At 40.2% G+C, this 19,389-nt stretch overlaps 1 protein-coding gene and 1 long non-coding RNA gene across 3 annotated transcripts in view; one reads left to right on the top strand and one right to left on the bottom strand.

The window, feature by feature from the left end:
• Positions 1 to 4,988, top strand: part of rgl3a (ral guanine nucleotide dissociation stimulator-like 3a) — a 19,993-nt gene extending 15,005 nt beyond the window's left edge. For both annotated transcript variants that reach the window (XM_007543642.2, XM_007543646.2), the window contains 8 exons: positions 1,651 to 1,737; positions 1,823 to 1,855; positions 2,135 to 2,256; positions 2,339 to 2,434; positions 2,538 to 2,649; positions 2,723 to 3,007; positions 3,780 to 3,894; positions 4,190 to 4,988. In XM_007543642.2, the coding sequence (XP_007543704.1) occupies positions 1,651 to 1,737; positions 1,823 to 1,855; positions 2,135 to 2,256; positions 2,339 to 2,434; positions 2,538 to 2,649; positions 2,723 to 3,007; positions 3,780 to 3,894; positions 4,190 to 4,344 (1,005 nt within the window). In that variant the 3' untranslated portion in view covers positions 4,345 to 4,988. The remainder of the gene's footprint in view (positions 1 to 1,650; positions 1,738 to 1,822; positions 1,856 to 2,134; positions 2,257 to 2,338; positions 2,435 to 2,537; positions 2,650 to 2,722; positions 3,008 to 3,779; positions 3,895 to 4,189) is intronic.
• A 2,348-nt stretch (positions 4,989 to 7,336) lies between these two features.
• LOC107835293 (uncharacterized) lies at positions 7,337 to 12,317 on the bottom strand. Its single transcript, XR_001661103.1, has 2 exons — positions 12,095 to 12,317; positions 7,337 to 8,985 (listed from the first exon to the last, which is right to left on the bottom strand). It is a non-coding gene; the product is annotated as an uncharacterized LOC107835293 (long non-coding RNA).
• Positions 12,318 to 19,389: the final 7,072 nt, after the last annotated feature.

The following is a 19,389-nucleotide window of genomic DNA, read 5'->3' as shown; positions in this document are numbered from 1 at the left end:
TATATATATGTAAAGTAACTACCTCACCTTCTCATCTTCATCCAAAAATAGTTTTTTTTTTTGCATAGTTTGTTTTGCTGGTCAAGCATTTACTAGAGCAAAACTCTGCAGGATGTAGTCTGTACTTCAGTCTGTAACCTCAGTTTGCTCTACTTTCCTCTAAAGATTATCTGTGAAAGACTAAAAAAAAAAGCATCTGAGGGCAATTTTATTACTATGTTTGAATAAAAAAAGACTCATTTTTAGAAAGCGATGTTGTCTTTTACAACATCTCTGTTTTCAGGGAAGCAGCATACATTTGCTTTGGTTTTAAACACCTCTTTATCATAAAGGTGTTTTTTTTTTTTTTTTTTTTTCTGTCTTTTCAATTTAAAAAATAACCACTGTCTTAAGATTTATTTTATGCTGGGATGCTTTGAAATAATATAGCTCTTATGACTGAGTGCTTATGTTCAATATATTTCCAAGTTATTTTTAATTTTGATTAAAAATAGTCTCAATGAAAATCCCAGAGGTTTTTACACCTCGGCGTATTCATCTATAGAAACCCCGTGGGCCAACTGTGACTGGAAATATCCAGTTCAAAGCAAAGAAACTTCCAGTAGAACCAGTCCAGTCTGGAAGCAGCACAACAGGAAGGAATTGGGTGAAACTGCTCTGACTTGAGGAGTTTCATTTACCGTCTCGGTGCCGATGCTGAATCTGGGATTGCAACAAGTAAATGTCTAGCTCCTGCATGTTTTATTTAACGCCAAACAAAGCCTGCGTAAAGCAGAGCGAGCGGACATTTCTCTGAACCTGCAGCTTTCTTCAAAACATAATATCTGTTTGGTTGCCAGGTGGACTTTTTTTTTTATTGCTCAAGGTGTTTCACACTTTGGATAACGTTTCACCTTTTCTTTTTTTACTGTGAGCAACAGCCGATAAGGATGTGTGTTTAGTGACTCTTGCAGTCGGATACTCCAGTTTTTATAAAACCAGCCCTCTAATGTTGCACAATGGCTGAAGCTAAACTGGTCATGTTGTGCCCTCCCACATCCCCAGCTCCACTCAGCCCTGCAGGAAACGGTTATATAACGCGTCCACTTGTTTGTTGTCGCCTCGCTTTGATTCACGAGCGTTGACACGGCTCCTGTCCTCTCTCTGCGAGAGAGGAGCCATGGTGAAAGCAGCGCCGCGCGTAGCTGTAAATCATGACTGCGTCTAGACCCGCGGTGAAAGGAAACCCCGCGATTTGCTCTGAAATCGCCTTTCACTTCCCAAATTTTAGTTCTGACCACTGAGATGGAATAAATGTGTCAGCTGGTAGAGAAACGTGTGACATAAAGTCCTTAATTGTCTCCCTGAATCATCAGATCCACTTCCCTTTAGCTGATTTGGTGTTTTAGCTGATCCTTCCTCCTCTTTTTGTGCTTGAAAATAGAAAATGTTTACAAGTTCAGCAGAAGGATAAAGGAATAAAAAAATGATTGCAGGCTGGTGGTTGTGGAAAATGTTTCGCATCATATTCAATGTTTCAGACAGAGTAGCAAGTTTAAAATACTTTTATTTTATGAAGAAATGAAAACCTCAGGTCAGAATATTTTATATTTCTAGTTTGTTAGTTTTTTTTCTATGTGCTTCATGCTTGGTGTTTGTTTTCCCCCTCAGAGCTTCAGCTGTGGCATGGTGCCGTACCTGGGGACGTACCTGACGGTCCTCACCATGTTGGACACGGCGCTGTCCGACACTGTGGAGGTGGGTTCTTTACCTGCTCTTCTTTATGGTCCAATTCAGAGCTGTCTGGTCCCATTACAACTTTGGTTATTCATTTTTTTTGCAGGGGAATCTCATCAACTTTGAGAAACGGAGACGGGTAAGTTCTGCCCCCTAGTGGCGCTTCATAGGAATATCTGATTGAACGAGCTGAAAGCATTGTGGTTCGCAGCACTCCTGCTTTAAGAGAATGGATCTATAATAGTAAAACTTTTCATTTATATTTTCAATTAAAATTGACTAAAAAGAGCTTCAGGGTCTGCAGACTTTGAGTGTGGATACCTCTGGCTTTTTATGACGTGTGCAGAATGTGATTTATTATCATCAGTTTTATATGTTTCATGGATTATTCAGTGTTTTTGAACTTTGCTTCCTTTAGGAGTACGAGATCCTCTCTCAGATCCGACAGCTGCAGGCTTTCTGCTCCCACTACAGCCTCTCGGTGAACTCTGACCTCACAGCCTGGCTCCAGGCTCACACTCCCCTCACGGAGCAGGAGAGGTAAAGCCAGGAAAACAACACGGTTTTGACGAAGATTTCACCAAACCCTGCCATGTCTCATATTGTCTTCTTGTTTCCGTAGCTACGAGCGGTCTCGGGACTTGGAGCCTCCTGTTGACCCCTGCCCCAACTCTCCCAACTCTTGGAGCCGCCGCCTGCTGGCCAATAAGCTCGCTACGTAAGTTTTGAAAGATCAGCTGTCAAAACTCAAACGAGCTACAGGTTGCTGTCAGTTTTTTTTTTTAGAGTAACTTTTTTATTGTTTGTTTTTTTATGTGCAGGTTGCGAACGTCACATTCGGATCAGATCAGCGTGTCGTCGTCTGGGTCCAGTGGTTCAGACCTGGAGGACCTCTCCACGCCTCAGCCTTTACCCTTCAGGCTCAAGCTGAAGGTAAAAGAGCCCCAAAGTGTCCAGACTCCTGCTTGGACTCCATTAAACTCAACGTTTTCTCCCTTGGCCCCAGTCTCTCCCAGGCTCGCTCCACAACGTAGCGGAGGACTTCTCCATGTCTTCCTCGTCCTCACCGAGCCTCTCCAGCTCGTCCTTCTGCTCCTCGCAGCCTGACCTCTCCTCTTCTTCTCTGACGCTCAGCCCAGAATCATCATCGTCGTCGTCTTCTTCTTCATCGCAGTCCACCTGCTCTCCTCAGGCCGTGCTGCCCCTCTACAACAAACAGATCGCAGACTCGTGCATCATCAGGGTCACGGTGGAGTGCGTCAGCAACGGAAACGTTTACAAGAGCATCCTGGTACGTTGGCCAAACTACTGGAGCTCTGCTTCAGTCAAAAAAAAAAAAGAATCTATTCTTGCTTTTATTCTGTTGTGGTTGCAAGGACCACTCGATTTATAATTTACTTCAAAATAATGAAATAAAATTGTTTAAAATTACTTAAAAAGTATTATTAATTTATTGTTGAGCAGCTTGAAGAAACCAAAAGAAAAAGGAATAATTAACTTTTTTATTTCTGTAAATTTTTCTGTATGAATAACAAATTAAGAATGAAATGAAGTTTATTACTGTTCTTGTAATAGTAGTGGACAATGTAATATTGTACATTAAAAACAATATTTAAAAATAATTGCAATATTTTCAGAATGCACCAATGTGCAAATTTGGGCCGATGTTGATATCCGATATTAATATTGCTGCAGTTTCCGATATTTGCAGACTTTACATATATATTTCACTAATCTTTCAGCGCCCTAAAATAGAAACTGCCTCTCTGCTTCAGTTAAACTTCCCACAATTCTTTGCTGCATCAATCTCATGACCAACCTCCTTCACTCCAAAACCAAACGGCAAGATTGAAATAATGTTGGTCATTGATATCAACCCAGACTGATATCGATATGTTGAAAAGTAACTAGCACCAGCCAACATATTAGTGTAGATACATCATGCGTTCCTAATTTATTCATTCTGTAGTTGAAAATTAGACATTAAGATAATTAAGCTAATGTCAGGATTGAGTTTTGAATCCAGTAACTACATTGGAGAAATCTTCCTGTTTTCCGTGCAGCTGACCAGTCAGGACCACACGCCTCAGGTGATCCAGAGAGCTCTAGAGAAACACAACATGGAGGATTTCAGGAGCAGCGACTTCGGCCTCTACCAGCTGCTCAACCACGGAAGAGGTAAACGTCTGCACTTCAATCTGTCTAAATAGCTAAAATATTTCTGCTTAGATCATTATTAATATTACAGGTATTGCGGTTTTGGTTCCTATCGGACCACTGTTCCCTTCTAAACTGTTAAACTGCTTGTATAAAAAGTATTGTTTTAATTGAATTAAATAGAAGAAAAACAAAAGTCTTGTTCAAAACTTTCTTGCTGCCAAAAAAAAAAAAAAACGGTAAAGATTTTCTGAGTCCGATCTAGACGGCACAGAACACGCCCAGCAACTCCTCACGTGTGCTTTGTTTTCCTCAGAGCTTCACATTCCCGACAACGCCAACGTCTTCTACGCCATGTGCACCTCGGCCAACTACGACTTTGTGCTGCGGCAGCGCTGGAGGAGCCACGGGAAACAGTTTGGCTCCTTCTCCAGCTCCGGCGCTCGGCCCAGGGGCCGGCACGCCAAATGAACGACAAGCTTCTGCACAGGCCGAATACTTACTGACTGAGCGCATCGCCTCGTCGGCATCGGAAGCACCAAGACGCACCTGAGGCTCCTCCTCATTTCTGTTCATCGCCACAAAGACCGTCGGTGTGTCTGACTGAAGATTAACTCGGAGCAGCTCTCACTTTACCAGCAGAGCGAACGAAACCCTGCTCTGTGAGAGGAGAGATGACACCAGAACAGTCCAGATGCTCATCCAGGATTTCTCCATCTACCACAGTTGTGTAGGTTATTGGACGATAGTGGGATCTGAATCCCCAGCTGGAGGAAATCTTCAGCATTCCCGAGTTTGACTCATCAGTGGAAACTCCTGAATGACTACAGAAGCATTTTTGCTTCACCCAGATAATCTGAAAGCGTAACAAGAGCTGCTGACTTTCACCGAGTTCGCACAGATCAAATGTAAAACCAGAGCATGTTTTTATATTTAAAACACTCCTTGGATACAGAGACATTGTCCTGAGAGTCGCTCATGAACATGCACACATCTTCTAGATGAAAATTGTAATATTTTATACAACCTAAATGTAATTTTAACTGTTTAAATTATTTAACACACTTCAGTATTCATGTGTCAGAGAAATGGCGGCACAATGTGCTGCAAAAGCACAAAAATATCAAGTTTTTTTTTTTGGTCTAGTTTCTAGTGCAAATATATTGTCCACTTGAAGTAAGACAAAAACTAATCAACAAGTAACTTCAGCAAGATACAGAAGCTTGTTTTAAATCAATAATTCCTTAATATGGATGAGACAATACTGGTGCCACTGGTAGATTATTTCACTTATAACAAGAAAATGTCCCCATGTTATAACTAAAATAATTTCCCAGTGAAAATAGTACTTTTTTTAAATTAATGTTAAAGAATTAAAACAAACTCTTTTATATCTTACTGAAAAGTTTAAATTTTTCTTTTAAAGTGTACTAAGACATTTGCACTAGAAACTAGACAAAAAATAGTGTGTGAGAGTTTCTGTGAGAAAATGTTTGAGCTCGTTTTTGTCCTGTTACGATCTGACCTGTACTGATGAGGTACAGAAAGCGGAAAGATTTCCCCAGTAACAGCTACTCTGGTCCTTTTTAAAGCAAAACTGGAGTTATGAAGGATTTTTACGTTGATTTGAATTTTGTAAATGTGTCTCGGCCTTCCAAGCTGTAGGTTTCAGTCAGACTGCAGCGGTTTATCGAGCGCATGTAGGTTTGTTGCTACAAAAGATTCCCGTCATGTGTAGGGTCTAACGAACACCTGGGTTAATATATGGAGGAGTTTGGTTTTCGATGTTTGTGCCTAAATCTGGCATAAAACCTTGATTTACTTCAGTTCTCATAAGCTTTGCCCATGTTTGTTTCAGTTTAAATGAAGAAAGTTAGTTTTTTTTCTGTAGTGATCAAATGAAGGAACATCCTGCAGATTTCAAGTGGTTTTGCTCTCTAACCTAGTTTGCATTGTGTAATTGTTTTGTTGAAATCTTTTTCTATATACTTTTTTTTTTGCTGATTCAGTGATGTAAGAAGCTGCTGGTCATTTGAAGGACGCAGTGTGACCCTCAGCTGCTTTGCCATTTCCGATCTGAAGGAAGGCTCTCGTATGTAAGAGGACGTGTTTCTGCATGTGACCCGAGTTCGAAAAGCTGCTGCGGTCTGAAGACGTTCGGCCGAAGCTTTGACGACTAAAGAGCTGAAATGTGCAGCAAAGAAGAAATCGACGACTTGTTCCTCCATTCGTTGTGCCAGTATTATGTTCATGCATTTGACTTACTTGTATTGCCACTTTATAAACATGTTATTTTTTTAAGAGATGTTATATTTTTGTTTAATCCAAGTACATGATGTATATATTTAGTATTATATATTCACTAATAAAGCAAGTCTACAGTTTTATGCTTTGTTTTTCATATTTGTGACATCGGGTGCCTTGATATTTGGTTGAAGCGCATTTAAAATCACTTTCATTGTTTAGCTTTCCAGCCAAAAGTTCTTCAAATCTTACAGATTATCATGTTTCCTGTCCCTCCTCAGGTGACCTTACAGATCTGGTGAAACCGTTCAAAAATATATGTTATTCATTTTGGCTAAGAATTAATGTTTAGTTTATTTATCCTCTTTGTTTCTTGTTTAAAGAGTTACAGTTTCCAAGGTTTTCTATCAGCACTTAACAGATTATTCAGAAAAATTACTGTAAGGAATAATTAGCTCAAAAGTTAGCGAATTTACTGTTAAATCTTTACTGTTGAATCTCGAAACGGCATTACTCTTATCATATCTGACCGCTAGATGGCGACAGATCCAACACAAAGATCGCATTCTGGTTTGTTTATTCCTAAAGTGAGCTCCTCCTCCTCTTTCTTCTTTTTTTCCCTCCATCTTCTGTGTAAGACTGTTTATGAGAAAGTAAAATATTTATTTAAATTAGGTAAATTATAATTTAGGGGTTGTATAAATTATAATTGCATGTTTGCTTTAAAACCATGCAGCGTTAGGAAAAAGTTTTGTTTTGTTTATGGACTCGACCTATAAAAAAAGAAAGAGAAGTTCAGACAAAAAAAGCAATTTAAAAAGCATTTCCATAAAATGTAGTGAATGTTTGTTTTCAGTTACAGATTCTTTGTTGATTAGATTTTTCTAGTTAATATTATTTAAGTAAAATAATCATCTTGTATTGAAAGAGAGGGACGATGTTTACTGCAAAGGAGAAAATCAAGTCTAACAGCAGGATCAGATATAAAGGGTCACATGAAAAGTTATTAAAGCGTTAAAACGATATGTAAAAACAACAAGCTTAACAATAACTACAGTAGTTAGAATAATGTACTGTACAAATAGAAATATCACACACACATGATCCAAGAAATATACAATTACTTTGTAAAAGTGTACTTGATGTACATTTGACATAAAATACTGTTCACAACACAGCGTATTAGTGCAGAAATCAGATCTTTTTCTACACTTTCTTACTTGCCCTTCTTTTATTATATAAAAGTATCTGTGTAAGAACATATTGTTTGCATGTTCAGCATAAACAAACAAGAGCAAACATGAAGTTGTGAGTCCAGAGGGAGCCCACGACTCTGTGAGGCCCCACGTTACAGAAAGAAAACCTGTCCAGCCAGTTCTGTTGCTGTTAAAACTCTTTATTTCCATGTTTAGGATCTTGTTTCTGTCTCGGTTACGGCTTCATCTGGGAGCATAAAAACGTAGTTTCTTTCTGCCTTTTTTTTTTTTTGCTTTAAATTCCTGAAAAGAAACAGGACTGGCAACTTTTGTTATTTAGCAAATTATATCAGTTTTACATTTATGTGATTAACTAAATGCATAAAATGTTATTTATTTGTTGTGAACATCCATCTAATCAGGCTTGTCTTAGCTTCACTGGTAAACATTTACAGATAAATGTGTTTAATATCAGCAGCATAATTAATTATGTTTTTTTTTTTTTGAAGCCTTGTGCAAGTTTTTGATTGTGTGTGCAGGTTGCACCAAGTTTTCCAAACTACTACCTGTGAAATTTGTTCCATTACTTGTACACTTAATTATCTATTTAGTCTTACCACACATTGCTGGTTTAAAAAGTAACGTAGAATCAAATTCCTTTTCTTTTTGCAAAAGTGACGCAAAATGCATGAAACAAAGGTCATTCACATCAGGAAACTCCACATGGTGTCATTTATGGAGAGAAAATATTATATTTTGATAAACATTTGGGCTAACTGCATTTAATCTGACCAATATGAAAAGAGTTTGTTTGATTGGCTAAAAAGTGACATAAACATGTAGACACCAAAAGAGAGAACAAAGCTGAATAATTCATTTGAACTCAGCGTAATTTAGTTGGATCCGTGTCAACTTTCCTACCCTGCAAACTGCAAAGAAATTCTCCTTTTCTTAACACACTTTTGTCTTTTGGAGCTGCTTTTTAAACGTTTGTTCTCCCTCCGTACGTTTGGTTACTTGTGATGAGACTACGGTTGCGTAAGACAAATAAAACGCATCACCAGAAATGTACGCGGGGCATAAAACCCGTTTAATCTAAAGTCCCCGCAGAGGAACAGCTGCGATCAAAGAGCCCAGAGCCACTCGCTCAACCTTAATGTGTCGACAGTGTTTATGAGCTGCATGTAAACTGTTCTCAGCTGAGGTTTAAATCATTAACCGTTTACAGTCCCGTTGTATTTTTCTATGGCTGCCGTAACACTTGTGGATGGAATAAAGCGGTCAGATCTGTGCGTGTTGATCACGCTCGGGCCGTATGAACGGCGAGTGAGATGGAAAAGGAGTTCCTTATGTAAACACGAGGCTGCCCACAAAGCCTCTGTTGCTGTGTAGTGTGTGTGCGTGTGTGTGTGTGTGTGTGTGTGTGTGTGTGATCCCCTCGGTGCTCGTCCAGAACCATATCTGGGGTGCTCAAGTGGACAGATGGGAGAAGTGGCCGAGACTAATCTAAAGGGGTTAATCCACTTAATAACCACCGGGAACAACAGCAGGTTATCTCAGCGACAAACATGTTGTTTGTCAGGCTGCGGAGCTCCAGGAATGCCAACATCGTTCAGATGAAATAACAGCATCGTTCACTCTGCGAACCCGTGAATATTCCCATCCCGCAGGCCTGTTGGCAAAAAACAAACCGGTGAGTTTTAGTGGCATTTTCAATTAGCCAGCTGAACTCAAAGTGGCGCACAAATCTAAACCAGAGGGAATGTGATACTCGGTTTTCACATTTTTAAGGATAAAAAAATAAAAAAAATCAGAAAAGTGATTTAGATTCTTCACTCTGTTACCCCTGAATAAATTCTATGTGTTACTTAATTACAGTAATAATCCAGATGTCTTGTGAAGACATTTGTGTTAGAGGACAAACAGCATCATGAAGAACCCAGCGTTCGTTTAGAGAAGCGGCCAAGAGGAGAGTAACTCTGGCAGAGCTGCAGAGATCCACAGCTCAGGTGGGAGGACATTTTAACAGGACGACTATTGATTATATGCTCCACAAATCTGTTTTTGTTTTTGGGCGGGGAGGGGTTTTACAGAAGAGTGGGGCGAAGAAAACCATGAGAAATCCCATTTTCAGGTCCCTCAACAAAGAGCAAACATCTGAAAAGAGCTGAACGTTTTGTCAAATGTAAAACGCTACCTGTGGCTGAAAACTAACTCTACAAATGTGATCGTCTATCGCATAAAAACCTGTACATATACCACGAAAAAAGTGAGTCTGAAGACTGTCCAGTATGGATACAGCCAGTATAAACTACATCAACTACAGGGTCTGTCAGATGTAATGTTTCAAGCTTTGTAATGTATTTCAATCAAATCCCCAAATGTAGAAAATTACTCATCAGTCTGCAATGTTGTAATTTACATACATATGTGTAAGGTTTTTTTTTATTATTATTTCACAAAATAAAACCCCAAAAATCTTGGAAACTTGCTCAATTTGGGAAACCTTTTTCATTCTGAAATGGCTTTATTTTGCTAAAAAATAAATAAATAAATAAATAAATAAATAAATAAATAAATTTAATATTTGGTCAACTTCACTTCCGCTGGGATTTTAAAAACAACCTACAACAAAATGACAGATGCCCACCAGAGCATTCGTTTGACCTGGTCGGATTGTGTTCATTTGAAATCAGCTAATAATCCGAGACCAAAGATCCTCCAGTTCCTCCGCAAACTACAAAGAGAACCTGTTTTTTTTGTTGTTGTTGTTGTTGTTGTTTTTTCAGTGGCCTGGTGGAAACCAGTGGAAGTGCAGCTGCAGCAGTAATCAGGCGAAAGGCAACAAAACATGGTGTCAATGGTCAAAGGTGCAAACGATCCCAAAAAACTTGTGCAACCAAAGCTTCGAGGTTATTGCCCAGGCGCAGCTCAATGTGACACAGATTGCATAACGTCCACCTTTGACTGGAGTTCATCACAACTGGAGACGATAACGTTTAAAGAAGCTTTCATTCTGAGAAGAAGATAAAAGCCCAGCACTGACGACCGACCGCATGGACTGGAGAGAGTTTCTCACACAGACACACAGAGTCAGCAGAACGTTTGCCTTCTGGGTTCATTCATCAGGAATCAGAAACGAACGGCTTGATCCTGTTTGTGAACTTGTTGCATATTTCAGGTCGGGTTAGAGGGCTTGTTGAGCTGCTGATGATGCAGCTTTTATAGGTGAATATCAGCGTGTTATAATTTTATTGGCATTCAGCTTGGCTGTTTTGTTTTTTTAAAATTATTATTCTTTAGCCAAAATACTACACCAGAAACAAGCAAAAAAAAATAAACAAATGAATAAATAAATAAAAAAAGTTTATCTGCTGATTTCTGCTTGACATAAAGATTTAGACAAACTCTTAACGTTTCTCAAATCTTTAAGCTAATTTGCTTTTATTGTCCATATTTAGGTTCCTTTGTTTAGTGAAGGTTATTTCACAGCAATGCTACAGTTAATTTCTATAACTATAAGTTTCAGGCTCAGGATTTTTTTTAAGCCCTGCTCGTCTCCTCTTGGTGTGACTTGGCCCAGTTGGGCCTCAGAAACATTTACCTCATTTATGGCTCCAGCAAATACCGCTGAACATGATTCATCACCGATTACAGTAAAAGGTTGACGCAGTAACGTGGAGTGCCTCAGATCTTCACCGGTCAGAGCAAAAGGAGCTGCTCCTCCTCCTCCTTTCCATTCATAAACCTGTTGTGTTTGTGGTAGATTTCATACTTAGATTATGAAACAGGGTGAAAAGTGATCCGACACACACTGAGCTGAGCTGATCGCTGAGACCTTTTGAACTTGACAGACTTGTTTGCGCCGACATATGGACAGAGCTTGTGAGTTCCTGCCAAGCAGAAATTATTCTGAGTTTGTACTTCCTTGAGAAATGTTCTGTCTTCACGCTGCTGGCTCCCCTTCACAGGTTGAATAAAGTTGATACCTAACCTGAAGCAGATCATTGCTTTGGTGACTTCATGTAAATCCAGATTAGTTGATCATGGAGAGAAATTCTGGTTGGGCCAAGAAAAAAAAAAGAGGGTTTCTATGGCCATCAATTGAATCTCAGTTCATTTTCAAACATTAGAAATCTTCCTTTGTGGCTCCTGCTAGCTTTAGCCTCCGCTGTCAACTAGTCTGGATCTAATCTAAATGAAGATGCCAGAAGAGAAACTGATGCAAATTTAACCACAACAAAACAAACAAATAGTGCGACTCTGACCTAATACCACAGTTCACATTTCCTTTATTGTTCACATACGGTCAAGGAAATTGCTGTAATCTTAACAGAAGCAAACGCTGACATTTAACACGTTTCTTTCCCGCTGCTCGGAGAATAAAATTCATAAATATCATCCCTTTGACGCAAAACGGGAGCCAGTTATCGCACTTTAACGGTATTCTGCCTTGTGGAGCCGCATGTTTCCCCAGCCAGAACAACTTTGATTTTGTTGTACTTTTTCAGAGCAAATCTGACTCCGTGTAAGTTGAAACATCCTTATTTAAGAAATCCCAACGGCGTCTCATTCGCTCTCAACATTTAGCCAGACAAAAACATTTTGAAGGCTAGAGGCGAGACGATCCTGCAGCAGAAGGCCTGTCTCCACTCAAAGGCCAGCGTGGGCCACTTCAGGCCATGTGGTTACAGATCAAATCATAAAAGTGAAGCACTTTTTAGGATTAAATAAAGTTCTGAAAAACGTTAAATATCCTGAGCCGTCCTGTGTTTAATTACCTTTATTGATCCGCGATGTTCCACGTTGAAATATTTATGGAGCGCTGTGCGCCTGAGCTCACGGAGCTGTGGGAGCCATTAGCGTCGCTCCGCTTTCTGCACGTTTGTTCCGTCCACGTTCGTGGCACCAGTACGGATGTTTTGACATGGAAACAGGGAGCAGGCTGACTCAGAGTCGTCCCGCACAAACGTGGGAAACTTGCGGCGGTTCCCACGTAGCTGTTTGTCTGAACTGAGTCAGATCGAGCTGCATTTTGTTGCAGGGGAATTTTTTTTATTATTCTTTTTAAATGAGCAAATAAAAAAAAAACAAATATGATCTGAAAGCAGCGGCTGTACAACATAGTCAGCTCTCTCAATGTTTTTTTGCCACGTTTATATACATTAAGGCGGTCCCTAAGCGTCTTGGTAATGTAAATATTTGTTAACCTTCAAATTTTGTGACATTTTGGCCTATTAAGGGGTGAGGGGAAACAAAATAATAATAATCTGCCACAGCACCAGCTGGAAAACAGTGAAAACAGCATCTATGTTAGTTTGTAATGCAACAGATGGCTGCAGGACAGCATTTTCCCCAAGACACACATACCAGTTCATAAGCAGAAACAGATCCAGTTCCACCGGTAACAAATAAAAAAAACTGAATGCATTTGGAGTTCATTGGAGTTTATTATGTCTTGATGAGGTCTAGTGACTTCTGGAGGTTTGTTGACACTTTAGAGGTTATCTGGCAGGAGAGGTGTCAAAATACTTTCACTTTCTGATGACATGAAGACGAGCTAGTCAGGTTTTTTCCCCCCTTCGCCTCTTTGTTTACAGTGACTTGGAAAAGAAATAAAAAGGAGGGATAGTGATTAGTGATCAATTATACTTGAATGGAGCGGAGGACCAACATGTCCTTAGATACAACTACACTTGTAATTATTCACCTGACTCTTTACCAACTCTGGGTTTTAGAAGACAAACAACCGCAGGAGGAACTGATGCAGGAGAAAAAGCAGAGTTAATGGTAGCAGCTTTTCTTCTTCTTTCTTCTTAGCCTCAGCGATTGTAAGCTCGCTGCTCAGCTCAGCAACGACTCCGCTAGACGTCTACCATCTTTGCACTCGCATTAGCTGACCTCCGACCTTGTTGGTTTCTCAGCTTGTGCGGGTCATGCAATAAGTGGTCCCTGTGGGGATCTGTGCAGAACAAATGCGCTGTCAGATCCTGCCTTTACGAGACGGTAGATGGTGCTCGGCACAAATGCAGCAATTATCTGTCAGACGACAATATTTCCCCCTTTTATAAGAGGGGAGATGACAAGACGCCGCATAAGATTATTCAACACAGTCCAAAAAGAGACAAAACACTCATTCTTGAATGTGGTTAATATCCAGAAGGCGAATATAAATTACTTTACAAACTTTTTCACAAAATGATGATCGTGAAACTGCCAGATTTCAAAGATCAAAATGCTTGAAAGTGAGTGAAAGGCAGAACAGAAGCAACACTTGGCCTCATCCTGCATTATATACCCTGACGTGCACACCTGCAAGCGACATGTTTCACCGCGAGGGCACAAGATAAGGCTGAAGAGGCTGGAGTGCAGCTTAATCATTGCATAACATGAAGCTGATTCATCTCTCACACATGCGCTCACCAACACACATGCAGTTATTCCTGATGGCCTACTTTCATTTCTGAAGCGCATAACTTCCTTGTGACCTATTTTAACACTGACATGAATGCGTTGGTGTGTGCGTGTGCGTGTGCTTGCGTGTGTTTCTGACGCTGAAAGCCCTCTGCACGCACATCTGTAGAGTTACACACTGACCTATTTTACAGTACCGTGTCAGACGGAGGGAGTGGGAGAGTCACTGGGTTGTTGCAGGCAGCATAACTCCCTCCTGAACGTCAGCCAGTCGAGGACTTGTTTTCAGTCGCTCCGGGTTTTGTCTCCCCGATTTCCTGCAGGCTCAGGGGCTAAATCTGCTCCGAGGGGAAATGTTTACATTTTTACCAATGTGAAACGTTTCGGTGTCGACAAGAGGAACTCTCGTTTTAGGGCAACACATGAGCAAAACTGGGTCAGAGGGATCCGCGAAGCCAGATGCTTGTTCTTATTTAAGTTATGCTGAAGGACATTTAGGGGTGAACGGGAAAAGCACAGAGATGTTATCAAAACAAACACTCAGTTGGAAAGGGTGAGAACATCACGTTCTGTCATGCAGCAAATATTCACAACAGAGCGTCTCATTGGAACTTGACAACTTTTATCCAAACTTTTATTGCTGTAAAACAAGCAAACAAAAAAAAAGCTTTTACTAAAGCTTTAAGCTAAATGCACATGAGAAACGAGATACAAAATAAAGACACTTGGCGTGATCTACTTTGTTTACAAGAACTAGAATGTGAAATGGAAACATTAACCAAGTTAATGTTTGAGCATGTCTGGCTTCGTTGCACAACAGGCTCCTGCAGCATTCCCCTTCTGATGATTTCCTCCCCTCTGCCTCCAGATTTTCAGGTCATTAAGCAGAGATTTTTTTTTTTTTTAACTATTGACTGTTGTAGTCTGACGTCATCTCGCCGCGGTTTAAGCGACACATCCTGGGTAGTGCGAGTGAGGGGCTGAGAGGACGGGGAGCCTAACACACACTCCACAGCTTCATCCTCCTTACCCAATCCCTGCCTCTCCCTGTGCTGCTGACCTACATACTGCACCATCCCGGTTACATAACCAGCCAGTGTTGTTGATCACCACAGGCGGCGGCAAGGCCAACACCCCCTTCTCAGTCTCTAACTTTCACAAGCACGGTATTACAGCCTAACTTTATTTAAAGGGACAGTATGTTTATTTAACGTGAGGTTATCTGGTGGCGTTATCGTCAATCATCGCTCCGCCGTCTTCAGAGGGGAAGATGTTTCTGTCTGGAAAGCTGAGCTGATGGCACAGTAGGGTTTAGGAGCAAAGCAAATTTCTGCTCTTCTAAAACAACAACAACAAGCATGTTGTATAAATACCTTAGGCACCTTTGTATTAGATGGTTTTCACTAAAGGTTTGCTGTAGTGCAAATGTTCGTATCGATCCGATACCAAGTAAACTCAGCGCCAGTGTCACCGATACAAACTCTGATACCGATATTCATTTGATATATCAACACACTAACTGTGTTATTGCAGTTTTTTCTTTAAAATGGTTTAAGTTGAGGATGGAACGTGGACAAAGTTTATAAAAAATACTTTAGCAACAAATTAGCACGACGAACAGAAACAATAGAAAAACAAAACGTGTCTGTGTGTGCATCTTTTCATTTGAGAACAATTTAAAAATACATCTACTTTTTGAGCTTGAGTTGAGAGACTACAGCACCAAAATAAATAAAAATAAAATAAAGATTTCTGCTCTTCTAATGTACTTTGCATGGCAGATTGAAGGAGCAGGACTTAATCAGAACAAGGTGTTAAATTCAATCACATTGAAGTTATTTCCAAGAATTAAATTGCTCAAATTAATTCAGTTCATTTTAATTCACTTCCATCCAGTCCATACCAAGTCGACATGTAGACAAACAACCTAAAAACTAATGCTTAGAGACTATAAGCTTGCGAGAATCCAATTTTATTAAACAATCTTTATTGTTGAAATAACTTCAATGTGATTGAATTTAACACCTTGTTCTGATTAAGTCCTGCTCCTTCAATCTGTCATGCAAATTACATTTCACAAAAAGATACTGACTGCTCATACCCTCCTCACAGGACCCTTAAAACCGACTTCCAGAGTTGTTTGCATCTGACAGAGAGGAGAAACGGAGTAGAAGTCAAATCAAGTATAAGTCTCATTAATTCTCGCTCTTCTCCAGCTTTTGAATTTCCACACTCGCGCATCCATCCCTGTGCTCAGATTCCAGTATGTAACTGACAAAAAGGCAACTGTTTAAATTAAAGTTACAAAAAAAATAGTGTCTCTTTTAATCCGTCTGATAATCTGCAGTTTTTTCACGCAGCATTCCTACATAAAAGTGTTTCGGCTGAGAGGAAATAATCGGCCATTGTGAGCCGCTGACCTGCTCCCTGGAACAAAATAAGGCTCCATTCTGAGCACTTTGCCGAAGTTTACTCTGTGGAGGGATGTGATGTAACCTTCCCTCCCCCGTTCCTTCCCGGCTCTCATTCTCTCCACTTTGAATAACCCCTCTCTTCTGCAACGCCGCTCGCCCCTCTCCTCCGTCCTCTCCCATCCCTCCTCACTGACCTAGTTTTTTTCTCTCCTGGCCTGTTTTCACAAGCCTCTGCACAACACAAAGCAGCTTGTACAGCTCAAAGATGGGCTGGAGAAAAAAAAAAAAAAAAAAGAAGAAGAACAAGAAGTGGGGGGAAAACAGGAGATCCGATCCAAAAGTGGTTTCTCAGGAACGTCACCTTGTTGTAGCTGGCTGCTGTGGGTGGTGCAGAGAGCAGGAGTGAAGACAAAAAACAACAACAATAAAAAAAAAAAAAGAGTTTCATATTACTTGTTGGAACCACCAGATCTGTTTGTGGTGAGCCACTACCACCGCACACCCTTCACTCAGTCAGTCTGAAAGTGAGAAACAAGACAAGAAGCCGTACATTTGATTTACTTTTTCAAAGTTACTCAACAATGTGAGCCACTCTGAGGATGAAAACACGCCGTGAAGTTCCTGGGAGAGGCTCCCTGTCATCCATGTTGACATTTTCCAGCCAGAGCTGCTGTCATCAGTTCAGAAGAAAACTGAAAAAAATAATAAAAATAGTGTTTATGTTGCAGATTGCAGCAGCGCAGTGTGTGATAGGCTCTCCTTCCTGTCATTTTTCTTATGTAACTCCTGCTCCTCTCATGCCAACCTGCTGTTCCCAGCAGCAGCAGTCGTTGCATTAAAAGCAGGCAGGACGGGGGCCGGCAGGCCGGCTCTGCGTTCGCAGTCCGACGCTCTTCTTCCCTTCAGGCTGCTCTTGTGTAACTTTCCCTGTAAAGCACTGAACTGAAATATTGTGCAACTCTGGGCAACACAAGACAGTTTAAGCTAATAATTGGGCTTTGTGACACAACTTCACTCAAGGTTTGAGTTTTGCATTATGAATTGCCCTTTTTTTTTTTTTTGCTGGTTTAAACATGTTCTTGAAGATAAGTGTGTTCTGTTTTGTCTAAAATCTATTTAGTATTAATTGAATATTTCCAGGTAGTGAAACAAAAACTGGGACATATATTATGACACCTTATAAAAGTGTTCACACCCCTTAAACTTTTGAAATAACTTTTGTACAGTTACAACCACAAACCAAAGCAGGATTTTAGTGGGATTTTATGTGATGGCCGACACAGAGTGCTGCGTGATTTTGACAAAGAAAATAAAGGATTTAAGGATTTTATTTACTTCTTTTTTTTACTAAAAAAAGTTTAAGAGAATGCCTTTAATACTTCTTAGTAAAGTCCAATACAACCAGCAGTCCTCAGATGACTGAACTGCAATCATTTTTATAATTTTTCTTGTGGTTGTTTTTAATAACATTATGACATTTTTTCCCCACAAATGATTGAACATCACAGTTTTAAAAATGGCTTTTGAATCAGCAGTGGGTCATTTCACTATATCGTCTGGACAAACCCAGTTAATAATTTTATTCAGTTAGTTAGTTGAGATTGATAATACTTAAAAAAAAATCTGGTTGGTGTTTCCCAAAGACCCCAAAATATGAGAATTTCATGGCATCCAAAAATGACCCATTTTAAGATCCAGTCTTATTACCAAAAAAAAACAAAAAAAAAACAAAAAACAAAATAAGAAGTGAATTACAGCAGTAAATGATAGATCTTTTTCAATATTAGCATTATGTGCTGTCAGTGACTCAAGAACTAAATGACGCTACATATACAGAGAGAGCTACAACAAAATGGTTTAAGAAAATATTTAAAACTTTTCGATGTGTCCCTGGTCCAACACACTGGCTGAATTACCTCCTCAGCATGGCACAGAAATACTGCAAAATGTCCTAAATATCTGATTCAGCTGTGCTGAAACGGCTGAATACCTTCAAGCTGCTGGACACCAGTTCCTCTGGGGTTGAAGTTTACGTCCCTTTGCTGATAGAAAAGCATTTTTACCTGTCTCAATGGCTTAAACTCCAGGTTTTCCATCGAATCTGACTGAAGAATGGGGCAAACTCCTTTAGCTGTGCAAAGCTGGTAAACATACTTCAAAAGACTCATAGCTGCAGCAAAACGTGGTTTGAGGTTAAACACATTCGTGCTGCTCTTTTCAGATTGTCTTTTTTTTTTACCACATAAAATCTCCATGAGACACGCTGAAGTCTGGGTTGTAGCGTGACTAAAACGCTCAAGAGATACGGATGCACTGTTATCACATAAACAGTTTCCAAAATGTCTTGCTGCCAGGAAACTTACAAGGATCTTTGAGGCTTATGACGTGTAGCAGAGCTCACCGTGTAGCTGCAGTGCTGCTCACTAAGATGGAGTCTACACGCACCAACCACATAGCATGACGGTGTCTGATTATGTAATAGTCAGGTCCATGTGTGGCTCTGGATTGTTGGTGTGTTTGAGAAGTAAGAAGCAGCAGCGGAGGCGCTGCTCTAAAGCTGGCTCTGATGGAAAGGTAAGTGTGCATTAAGAAAGCACTTAGTGAGCAGCGTGAGTCAAGCATCTGAAATGAAGGCTGGAGCCCTGAACGAATGGAGCCAGCTCCAGTGAATCATGTTTTCTTGCTGGTTGTACACACACACACACACACACACACACACAGAGAGAGAGAGAGAGGGGAATGCTCGGAAGTGGCATGAAGCTATAAGCAAAACTAAAGATCTCTCACATCTGCTTGTGTCATTTAAGTGGTATTTCCTGTTATATGTGGTAAAAATCAGAGTAAAACTCACTGCTCTGCCTTACTGCACAATATTCTCAGGAAACATCTAAACTTGACAAGGTTCAAGCCATTTGTTTCAAATAATTTCACTTTTCTCCAAGCTGTCGAAGTAAAGACATAGCAGTATATTAAATATGTGTTTGTTTTTGTCTGTTTGGTGCATGTGAATCTAATATATTTGTTTCATTTCCTTTGGAGAGACGCTTTAAATTGAGCGATCGCTTATTGAATGATCTCATGATAAATCCCCTCGTTTTATCAGACCACCCAGGTGACAGCGGTGGTGGGCTGGGAGGTATTGATTGTCAAGAGTAAAGAATATTTTATTTCACATGAAAAGAGGACATTTGGCAACTGAGGAAGCTGCCCAGGAAACACACTTCTGCCATTGTCTCTGGTTCAGGGGT

This window comes from Poecilia formosa, unplaced genomic scaffold (genome assembly GCF_000485575.1).
Source record: "Poecilia formosa unplaced genomic scaffold, Poecilia_formosa-5.1.2 Scaffold11, whole genome shotgun sequence".
Lineage (NCBI taxonomy): Eukaryota > Metazoa > Chordata > Actinopteri > Cyprinodontiformes > Poeciliidae > Poecilia > Poecilia formosa.
This window is presented reverse-complemented; position numbering and strand designations above follow the sequence as displayed.